This window comes from Aethalodelphis obliquidens, unplaced genomic scaffold (assembly GCF_003676395.1).
Source record: "Aethalodelphis obliquidens isolate GAN/ISIS:26980383/991018 unplaced genomic scaffold, ASM367639v1 scaffold1, whole genome shotgun sequence".
In the NCBI taxonomy this organism is placed as follows: domain Eukaryota; kingdom Metazoa; phylum Chordata; class Mammalia; order Artiodactyla; family Delphinidae; genus Aethalodelphis; species Aethalodelphis obliquidens.
The window spans coordinates 82100989-82112911 of record NW_020837945.1 but is presented as its reverse complement, the minus strand read 5'-3'; the positions used below and the strand labels follow the sequence as shown (position 1 = coordinate 82112911).

The window sequence follows — 11923 nt, the reverse complement described above, 5'->3', positions numbered from 1 at the left end:
TGTGGCCTCTCCCGTTGTGGAGCACAGGCTCCGGACGCGCAGGCTCAGCGGCCATGGCTCACAGGCCCAGCCGCCCCGCGGCACGCGGGATCTTCCCTGACCGGGGCATGAACCCACGCCCACTGCATCGGCAGGCAGACTCTCAACCACTGCGCCACCAGGGAAGCCCCCCAATTAATTTTTTAAAATATGGATGCCCAGTTCTCCAGCAAGTTTTTTTTCCTTTTTTCCTCCTTTTTAAAAATTGAAGTATAGTTGATTTACAATGTTTTAGGTGTACAGCAAAGTGATTCAGTTATACATATATATATATTTTTCTTTTTCAGATTCTTTTCCATTATAGGTTATTACAAGATATTTTAATATATTTGAATATATAAACTATATTTGAATATAGTTCCCTATGCTATATAGTCGGTCCTTGTTATTTATCTTATATATAGTAGTATATATCTGTTTATCCAAAATCCCTAATTTATCCCTCCCCCCTTCCATAAGTTTGTTCTCTATGTATGTATGTTTGTTTCCAATGTATGTATGTGAATCTATTTCTGTTTTGTAAATAAATTCCTTTGTATTTTTTTTCAGATACCACATACAAGTGATATATGATATTTGTCTTTCTCTGTCTGACTTACTTCACTTAGTATTATAATCTCTAGGTCCATCCATGTTGCTGCAAATGGCATTATTTCATTCTTTTTTATGGCTGAGTAATATTCCACTGTATATATATACCACATCTTCTTTATCCATTCATCTGTCTGTGGACGTTTAGGTTGCTTCCATGTCTTGACTATTGTAAATAGTGCTGCTATGAACATTGGGGTGCGTGTATCTTTTTGAATTCGAGTTTTCATTTTTTCTGGGTATATGCTTAGGTGTGGGATTGCTGGATCATATGGTAGTTCTAATTTCAGTTTTTTGAGGAAACTCCATACTGTTTTCCATAATGGCTGCACCAATTTACATTCCCACCAACAGTGTAGGAGGTTCCTTTTTTTCCACACCCTCTCCAGCATTTACTATTTGTAGACTTTTTGGTGATGGCCATTCTGATCTGTGAGGTGATACCTCACTGTGGTTTTGATTTGCATTTTTCTAATAATTAGCCATGTTGAACATCTTTTCATATGCCTGCTGGCCATCTGTATGTCTTCTGTGGAGAAATGTCTATTTAGGTCTCCTGCCCATTTTTCAATTTTTTTTTATATTGAGCTGTATGAGCTGTTTGGAAATCAGTCCCTTTTTGGTCACATCATTTGCAGATATTTTCTCCCATTCTGTAAGTTGTCTTTTCATTTTGTTTATGGTTTCCTTTGCTGTTCAAAAGTCTGTAAGTTTGATTAGGTCCCATTTGTTTATTTTTGCTTTTGTTCCCATTACTCTAGGAGATAGCTCCAAAAAAATATTGCTATGATTTATGTCAAAGAGTGTTCTGTCTATGTTTTCCTATAGGAGTTTTATAGTATCTGGTCTTACATTTAGGTCTTTAATCCATTTTGAGTTTATTTTGTATATGGTATTAGAGAATTGTCTATGTTCATTCGTTTACATGTAGCTGTCCAGTTTTCCCAGCACCAGTTACTGAAGAGACTGTCTTTTCTCCATTGTGTATTCTTCCCTCCTTGGTTGTAGTTTAATTGACCATAAGTGCGTGGGTTTATTTCTGGGCTTTCTGTCCTGTTCCATTGATCTATGTGCTAGCAACAATTGTTTTAAAAGCTCAGCAGTGCTACCTTATCATAAGTATACCAAGGATCTCTGTGTTTTGTCTCTTTCTGGGCTCTCTTCTGTTTGATTGGTCTTTGTCTCTACATGTACCACACTACTTGAAATATTGTGGTTTTATAAGTCTTAATGTTTTTTCAGAGAGTATTGGCTGTTTACTTCCAAATTCATTTTAGAATCAGCTTGTCAAGTTCCACCAAAAGAAATTTCTAACCTTATGATTCTGACAAGGATTACATTGAATCTTTCAATCATTTTTAATTTAATTGACATCTTTACATTGTGAGTCTTCCACCTTATGACCATTTGGTGTAACCGTTTATTGAATAACTTTCTATAAAGTTTTATAATTTCTTCTGTAGAGACTTTTCATCTACTGTTAGATTTACTGTCACAACTTCATATATTTTAGCATAACAGTGCTATTGTTAATGATATTTTTATTTTTGTTTATTTATTTAAATTTATTTTATTTATTTATTTATGACTGCTTTGGGTCTTCGTTGCTGCACGCGGGTTTTCTCTAGTTGCAGCGAGCGGGGGCTACTCTCTCATTGCGGTGTGTGGGCTTCTCGTTGTGGTGGCTTCTCTTGTTGCGGAGCATGGTCTCTAGGTGTGCAGGCTTCAATAGTTGTAGCACGCGGGCTCAGTAGTTGTGGCTCGCAGGCTCTAGAGTGCAGGCTCAGTAGTTGTGGCACACAGGCTTAGCTGCTCCGTGGCATGTGGGATCTTCTCAGACCAGGGCTCAAACCCATGTCCCCTGCATTGGCAGGCAGACTCCCAACCACAGTGCCACCTGGGAAGCCTATTAATGATATTTTAAAAATTTTATTTCTAACATGTACAATGTTTACTGTAAAGATTTTTATGGAAGTCTTCTGTTTCTACTATGCTGACAGTTTTCTCATGAATGAATTTTATCATCTTTTCTCCCTTATTCTATTTTTGTCATAAATTTTATTGATATTAAATCAGCCTTGAATTCTATGGGTAAATGCAACTTGAATCTGATATATTTTCTTTTTTGTATATTGTTGGATTTTTTTTTATTTATTAGTGTTCACAATTAAGACTGATCTATAATTTTCCTTTCCTTTCTTATGTTGTTCTACTGAGTTTAGGTATCAAAATTTTGCTAGCCTTATACAGTGAGCTGAAGTAGCTTCCTTTTTTCTATTCTCTGTAAGAGATTAATTGGTAGTGGAATTATTTCTTCCTTAAATGATTGCTGGGCACTTACTAGTGAAGCTATTTGGGCCTGTAGTGTTTCATATGGGAAGATTTTTGACTATTCATTCAGTTTCTTTAGTGGTTAAAAATCAATGCATGTTTTCTATTTCTTTTTTTAAAAATTTATTTCTTTTATTTATTTCTTTTTGGCTGCATTGGGTCCTTGTTGCTGCACACAGGCTTTCTCTAGTTGCGGTGAGCAGGGGCTGCTCTTTGTTGCAGTGCGCGGGCTTCTCATTGCAGTGGCTTCTCTTGTTGCCGAACACAGGCTCTAGGCACACAGGCTTCAGTAGTTGTGGCACGCTGGCTCTAGAGCACAGGCACCGTAGTTGTGGTGCACAGGCTTAGTTGCTCTGCGGCATGTGGGATCTTCCCGGACCAGGGCTCGAACCCATGTCCCCTGCATTGGCAGGTGGATTCTTAAGCAATGCACCACCAGGGAAGCCCTTGTTTTCTATTTCTTACATCAGTTTATTAAATTATATTTTTCTAGGAATTTATCCATTTCGACTAAATATTTAAATCTTCAACATAAATTAATTCATAATAGTTTCTTATCTTTTTAATGCCTGAAGATCAGTAGTAATATCCCCCTTTTCATATGTGATATTGATTAGTTGTGCCTTCTCTGTTTTGAGATGTATTGTATAAAAGTAGTTTGAACTACAGGAACTTGTGTCAGCTAAGTATTATTAATATGCACATACTAACACAAAATTATTAGATACATATCACAAATGTTGCCATCACAATAACTTGTCTTATTTTTATTTGACAATATAATATGTTGATCTATAGCCAGTCTTGGCATTTTAGCCATGGAACATGCAATTGAAAAGGTAGAATAGGATCACAGAAACCAAGAAGAGAGTTTCAAGAAGAAAAGGAAAGCCTGTAGTGTCTAGGAAAGTTCAGGAGAGGGCAGGTTGGAAGTCTTAGATTTGACAGAAATAGGTCTTACTAACAGTGGTCAACCTCTTAGTCTCATTTAAGACTTATGACCTGAAGTTGATTTCTTAAGACACCTCTGGTTTCAAAATCTACCAGGCATCAGAGGTAAAGTTTTAGAATTCTTAGCTAGAGAAATTACAGCTATGTTCTTTTTTTTTCCATTTCTTTAAGTTATTACTTTAAGCTCAAGGGTAAATTCACTGGCAGAGAATTCGGGAAGCTTTTGTTCCTTCCATTCATCCTGTAGATATCATGGCCTAAATCCAGAATTTTAGTGCTTTCATTTTCTAAGAATTCTGAATTACCTTTCATATCAAAATCTGATTTTTTACATGATGCTTTTCTAATTTTACTCATTTGCAATATGTCTTTAAATTGTGGCGCTTTATTGAGGTTTCCTGAAATGCAGTGTAGAAGCTCATGAAAATATTGAAGTAGGTGATCATATTTCACATCTGTGGAAATTCTATTTAACTTTAACATTGAAGATTATTTTATATTTTTCTTTCATTACAGGAGCTTGTGTCCCTGAAGCCCTGTAAAGCTGCAGAGCTGGTTGCTACTCACTTTTCTGAACAGATTGAAACAGTCATTAAAAAACTTCAGGTAAACTTCACAAAATATACTGGGAAGAAACATCTAGTGGAGAGGCAATTATTGAATATCCACCTAAGAACTTTTGACTATAGTGATTTCTTCAGTTGATAGTTGTCTTTTAATAGCATTTTGTACACATTGTGTGTGTGTGTGTGTGTGTGTGTGTGTGTATTTGGAAGCAATTGTGTGATAAGCTCTGAGTCTAGAAATGAGGGAGTTCATCTTTGTGCACAACAAATATTAACATCACAGAAATATTTTTGGAAATACAACCTGTGGTTACCTAGAAATCATAATCCACAGAGGGTCCTCTCCCCCCATCCCCCCACCTCTCCATATCTTTTGCTATAGTGACTGCAACCATATTCTCTTCAGGGTTCATGTTATTTATTCAGACATTTGTCATCTTCCTACTGGGTTAATGCTGACTATTTTTTAAAATTTATTTTATTGTTTATTTATTTATTTTTGGCTGCGTTGGGTCTTTGTTGCTGCGTGCGGGCTTCCTCTAGTTGCGGCGAGCGGGGGCTACTCTTCGTTGCGGCGCGCGGGCTTCTCATTGCGGTGGTTTTTCTTGTTGCAGAGCACAGGCTCTAGGTCCGTGGGCTTCAGTAGCTGTGGCACTTGGGCTCAGTAGTTGTGGCACATGGGCTTAGTTGCTCTGGGGCATGTGGGATCTTCCCAGACTAGGGCTCGAACCCATGTCCCCTGCATTGTCAGGTGGATTCTTCACCACTGAGCCACCAGGGAAGTCCCAATGCTGACTATTTAGAATTTTTCTCGGACAATCTTAGCTAGAATACAGGTATATTAATGCTGAATATTGAGATGCTCAGTTTGAAGTACTATTTAATGGACCTAGTATTTCACTTGTCACTACTGTGGCAGTGCTAGTAGTGAGCTTTGCTTATTACCATTATGGCCACAAGTGATAGAGATAGGGAATAGGACAAAGACAGGAACATGTAGCACAACCCAGAGTCCTCAAGTAGCAGTAATAGTAGGGGTTAGGTATGCAAGAAGGAAACCAAAGCAATGAGTGGGAGGCAGCTGACATGAGACAGAGATGTGGAATTCATTCATTTACACAGTACCGTGGTGCCACTCTGTACCCCACAGTATAGTAGGCTCTAGGGGGCACAAATAAGAATACAGTCTTTTTCTTAATTTTTCCTGTGGAACAGAGAAGCACTTATATAACCACAGCACAGTGTTATAAGCTCTGCACCAGACATATGTAAAAAAGTGCTGTAGGAATAAGAGGAGAGAGTGACAGACTGTGTGAGAGAAGCAGACAAGAGTTCCCACATATGCCTGAACTGGGTCTTGAATAATTGGTATCAGTCTTCTAGGCAGAGAATTGGGAAGGGCATTCTAGATAAAGGGTTCTGGGTATGTAAAGACTTGATGAAGTCTGGAAGCAACATGCATATTCAGAGGATGATGTGGTAAAGACGATGTTGGAAGAAGCATCAGATTAAGCTTACAAAGGTATATTGGAGGGAAGGAGTTAAAAGTATAGAGACTGGGAAATAGACTTTTGGGGCTGATATTGAACAATCTTATATGTAATGCTAAAAAATTATGCTATATCTTCTGTGCGCTGGAGAATTACTGAAGTTTTTTAAGCAAAGGAATTATACCATTAGATTCATTTTATAGAAAATTAATTCTGTAGTATGGAGAATGGACTGGCAAAGAGAGCAGATGGAGGAGAGAACAGTTAGACCAGTTGGAAGGCAAAAGGTCTCGGCAAAAAACAGTGAGGACAGGATGAAAGCAGTGGCAGTGGAGAGGACAGGTCGAGGATACGTTTGTGAAATAAAATGTATAGGGCTTGGAAATTAGTTGAATGTGATGGGTGGAGTTAAAAACGACTCCCAGATGTAGGGTTGGTTGTCCAGCATGATGAAGTCCATTAAATCAAGATAAGGACTCATCCACTAATTCAATAAATATTTATGTACCTGCTGTGGGCCAAAACCACGATAAAGTGCTAAGGATACAAAAACATATACAGTTGACCCTTGAACAATGCGGGGGTTAGGGGTGCCAACCCCAGTGCAGTCAAAAATCCTTGTATAACTTTTGACTTAACCAAAAGCTTAACTACTAATAGCCTACTGTTGGCTGGAAGCCTTACCAATAACAGAAACGGTCAATTAACACATGCTTTGTATGTTATATGTATTATATACTGTATTCTTAGAATACGTGAATTAGAGAAAGGAAATATTATTAAAATCATAAGGAAGAGAAAATACATTTACAGTACTGAAGTAAACTTATCAATACTGTACATTTATGTCATCTTTTTATAAGATGAATCATCTGTCTGTCAGTACCCATATCAATATTGTCTTAAACAAAGTACTGTTATACATATTACTAACACTAGACATCAAAAATGAAAAGATGTGAAAAAGAAATTTGTATTTATTTACAGGTATAACAATTCATACATTGATAATGAAAAAGCAAATGTTTGCTCTATGGTAGTCTAGTGTAATTGATATGATTGCTTCACAGTAGCCTAATGTATACACCAATGAGTGAATTGCTATAAAATTTTTATAGCATACAGTATTACAGTCATATTCATGATACAGTATTGGAAACATTGTTACTTTTTTAAAAAAACACATGTGATGGTGGGTTGACATGCAGTTTCTCCAATTACTAGAGAGGGGGAGAGAGAGAGGCATATTTTATATTTATTATCACTCATGCCTATGTAAGGATAGACTAGTATCTACGTATATTTTATGCATTCATGACATACCTAACTTTTTCTTAATTTTTTCACTGTTGCTGAGCTATGTGGTTAGCCTGCAGGTTTTTTCAAATTGTTGCAAATCTTCCAAATTTTTTCCAATATACTTACTGAAAAAAATTCACGTGTAAGTCAGCCCACTCAGTTCAAATCTGTGCTCTTCAAGGGTCAACTGTAAATGTATCCCTGTGCTCAAGAAGACAGATAAGCCAAAAGATAATTGTAGAATAGTTTGACTTGAATGATGATAGAGGACTGCCCAGGATCCTGAGGAAGTACATGGAGGGTCATCCAGTCCATTCTAGTGAGGGGGGTACATTTCTGCTAAAACTACTCTCAACCCACAGAGCATCTCTGCCTTTTAAAAGTCAGCAATTTTGATGAATCTTCTTGTCTATAGTGATGTTATTGTCATTTAAAATATAAGATTATTGGACTTCCCTGGTGGTCCAGTGGTTAAGACTTCTTGCTCCCAACGCAGGGGGCCCAGGTTCAATCCCTGGTCAGAGAACTAGATCCCGCATGCCGCAACTAAGAGCCCTCATGCTGCAACTAAAGATCCCGCATGTGACGATGAAGATCTTGCATGCTACAACTAAGACCTGGCACAGCCAAATAAATAAATAAATATTAAAAAACAAAACAAAACTAGATCTACATTTTTTTAAAAAAATGTAAGATTATCCATTGCAGGATTTTCTTTTTCCTACAGGCTTTAAAATATTTAGAGGTAGAGAGGCTAGGTAAATGAATATAATTGTCATTCATTAGACAAATATATAAAAGCTGAAATAATTTACACACACAAAAAAGGTGGCTCTTGACCATGGACTATTTGTGGAGTCTTACACATTCCTTTTAAAGAAATGAAATATTTTTTTATTGCAGAGCTTTATTGATTGTATAAGAATCCCACACAAATTTTATAAATTACCTTCACTTTTGATGGCAAGAAATATGGCTCTGACCAATTATTTTCAGAATTCTTGAAATGAAAAATAAGCCAGAATATTAAGGTATAACCAGAAGGAAAGCCATGTAAAATAAAACAAAGTGATAGGCCAGGAAAAAGATAGAAAATCAAAGACTGATAAATATATTTAAAATGTTATATTCTAAATGACACTAATCCTTTTTGGTTTTGAGATCCCCTGCTTTTTATAGGTGAAGTAGAATGTGTCAAAAAATAAAGAAAAAAGGAAAACGAAACTATAATAATTTTTGCTTAGCTTTCTTAAGAACTTAGAAACATTATTAATATTCATAGAGTATTCTAAGATTTATCTCACTTAATTCTCACCTCTGTCCTATGCAGGAGGAAGAGAAGATATTGGTGTTCTCTTTTTCACATAAGTAAACCAAATGGCTTACGAGAGTCAGTGACTTACACAAAGTCACATAGCTAAAAAGTGGAAGAAACAGAAGCCAGACCTTTTGCATATTAGTTGCTAACCTGTTTGCCATCTCTTCTGTAGTTGATTATATTGAGGAGTTAATGAGCTTTTTTGGTACTGGTTGTTGTTTTGGCCTCAGCTTCCCACCCCACCTAGATTAACTGTCTCACAGTTGGCTGTTGTCACAAGGAGGACCAGGTGAGGCAGTGTGTACCCGTCATTGCAGCCAGAGCAGTTCAGAGCACCTGCCATTCCAAGGGTCTTCATGCTGGGAACTGTTAAGGGATTTGTCTCAATAGAGGGCCTTTTTTTTTTTTTGGCAGGGGTGGGGTACCAATAACCAAGGTGTTTGAATTTCTTCTACCCTCAGAATTGAGTATGTGACAATGATTAGAATTACTGAGAGAAAATGACCTCCAAATGGTTCTTTAGAATTCCTTAGATCTGTACAGAGGGCATAATGGAAGTAGTCATATGCGTGTGTGCTTTTTAAAGGGATATTCTAGAGTTATTTACCATGGCATAGTTTGAAGAATTCGTTTTAATATTTAATTGTATTTTTTATTGTTTTTCTCTTCAGAACCAGGTTTTGCTTTTCAAATTTTTGAGGAGTCTTCTTGACCCAAGGTATGTTAATAAAATTTAGTTTTTCATAATACATAGATGAGAAATCAAAGGAAATAAATTGAGTTGAAGAAACTGGCTCATGATATCCAAATAGTATAGTCAGCTCTTGATTTTTAATATTAGCAGGAGTAATAGTTACAGAGATTATTCTAAATACATGATTGGAAAATTGATTACATCTTGAAGGAATACTTTTGTTTCCATTTGAACATGAGCATACATGATGAGTTGTTATCAGTGTAAAGAAAATAATGAAGGTGTGCCATGAGGACATGTTTCAGGAAGAGTTTGATGACCATCTAGCTTCCGCTGTCTCTGGTAGCATCACTCCTTCTGATTCCTTTTTCCATGCTGTAGATTGATAGCTTTACTTTTCAAAGTAAACACCTAGTTCCCAGCCCACCTCTAAATGTATTACCTTTTATTTTATTTTATTTTAATTATTATTATTATTTTTTTTTGCGGTACGCGGGCCTCTCACTGTTGGGGCCTCTCCCGTTGCGGAGCACAGGCTCTGGACGCGCAGGTTCAGTGACCATGGCTCACGGGCCCAGCCGCTCCGCGGCATGTGGGATCTTCCCGGACCGGGGCACGAACCCATGTCCCCTGCATCAGCAGGCGAACTCTCAACCACTGCACCACCAGGGAAGCCCTGTATTACCTTTTAAACTTTTATTTGAATTGTTTAGTTTTAAATAACTTTCCTGGAGGTGTGAGAAGGAAAGTTTAAATGTTTTTTTAAGTGCTGCTGTAGTACTCATCAAATAAAAACTAACCCAAGGAGATGATGAAATTAGTAATGGATTTGTTAGCAAAGTAGCTCCATATGTGAGATCTTAACGTCTTCCTGTGACAACGTGGAGTACACTGGGAGCTGAGTGTAGTATTTAACATCCTCTAAGACAGTCACTCTTAACCAGAATTGTGTGTCAGAATAACCTAAGAAATTTAAAAAAATATAGTTGCCTGGCCCCAACCCCACAGAATCATTGTGATATACTTCTAGAGTTAAGCATCGCTGGCCTAAATGTAATATTCCAGGGTGACATAGCTTTCACATCACACATACAAATTTTTAAGTTGCATTAAAATGTACACTAGCCATTGGAAATGGTCATATACTTACTTTAGAGATAATATTATAAAAATAGAAAGTTTTGGTTATTCTAGTATTCTGTGCTATTTTTAAATACCTAAATACCAGGAGTTTTGTGGATTGTAATAATTTTTTGAAATTTCAGTCATTTAAACCTTAAGCAGGCCACGGTTCATTTAAATTTAGTCATACAGATGTGCATATGCAGATGTTGAGAAGAGCAGTCTGACTACATACCCTCCTGAACTTCAGTTCAATACCTTTTCAAAGTATCTGTGCTTTAATTCCCTGTTCTCAGAAATTACTGAAGCTAGACATCTATTTTTATTTTTATGAATCATTTGTACTTCCCTCAGATCCAGTTTGGGCCCTAGTCTACCCCTAGAATTAACTAGGAGATACCTTAGAATTAGGGTTAGGGGTAAGAGGGAAGGAAGAGAGCTGAGAGAAGGATGGGGGAGCTGGGGGTGGAGCTGAGAGAAGGGGGAGGGGGCCGAGGAGGACTGAGCTAGATGGAAGAGGAAGGAGGGCCCAGCCCTTTCTCTGGAGCCCCTGTACCTTTTTTCCCATAGCAAAATTCCTTCTGTTCCTCTTTTGCTTCCTCCAGTGTCAGATCCATTCTCTTAGGACCTGACTCCTCTTCCCCTAGGATAATTTATTTTAACCAGGTCCTTGTTCTCCATCCATCCTACCTGGAGAGACTCAGGCTGGAAGGACAGAGAAGCTCATCTTTGAACTCGACCTTTTCTCACATGTAACAAAGTACAGAAGACAATGGTGACCAAATCTTAATTTTTTTAATTAAGAAAAAGTATTAGGTAATATAAATATCAATATAGTCATTTGCTTTGATATTGAATTTAGTTAAACTTCACAGTAATAAAAATGGCAAATCACAAGAGTATCAGAGGCCTTCCATGGAAAGTCTTGCTCTGTTATTACCTATACCTAGATTGTAAATATGTTATAGGTAAGATCCTTTAGAAGTACTATGAAAGTTGTTTTGTTCACTAGCAAACCACGAATAATTTTACATTTACTCAGTGTATTTTATCTCCCTAAACTAACTCCAGCCCAGGATAATTAACTCTAAGTTAACTTGTCACCCATTATTCCTTTCTGTTATATCAGTTCAGCTGCAAGGCCCTCTCTCACCTACTTCAGAGAGAAGCAGTGCACCCACAGTCCTGACTCTTCCCTCTCTCCCAAAAGCAATATGACCCGGAATGTCCTCGCTCTTGACAACAGCTAAATGGCCAGCTCTGCTTTAGCCTAGAGAAATGAAGAGTTGACAGAGATTCTCCCCTTGACCAAACTTTAGTCAGCCTCCTCTGAGCCCTCTGCTCCACTAGGTCTGACCTTGGGCTTCCATCTCTGTTTTTGTAGAGTCTGTTTTTAGCAAGAATCCTGCTAAGTCAGTTTAGCTAGAATCCTCACCCTCAATATGTGATCAGCCTTGATATCTGTCCAAATTTCTCACACACACACACACACACACACACACACACACACACACACACACAC

General features: G+C 37.5%; 1 protein-coding gene across 2 annotated transcripts in view; it reads left to right on the top strand.

Annotated features, from left to right (window-relative positions):
* VPS8 (VPS8 subunit of CORVET complex) overlaps positions 1-11923 on the top strand; it is a 298981-nt gene that overhangs the window by 159204 nt on the left and 127854 nt on the right. For both annotated transcript variants that reach the window (XM_027109813.1, XM_027109805.1), the window contains 2 exons: positions 4429-4518; positions 9257-9303. In XM_027109813.1, coding sequence (XP_026965614.1) covers positions 4429-4518; positions 9257-9303 — 137 coding nt within the window. The remainder of the gene's footprint in view (positions 1-4428; positions 4519-9256; positions 9304-11923) is intronic.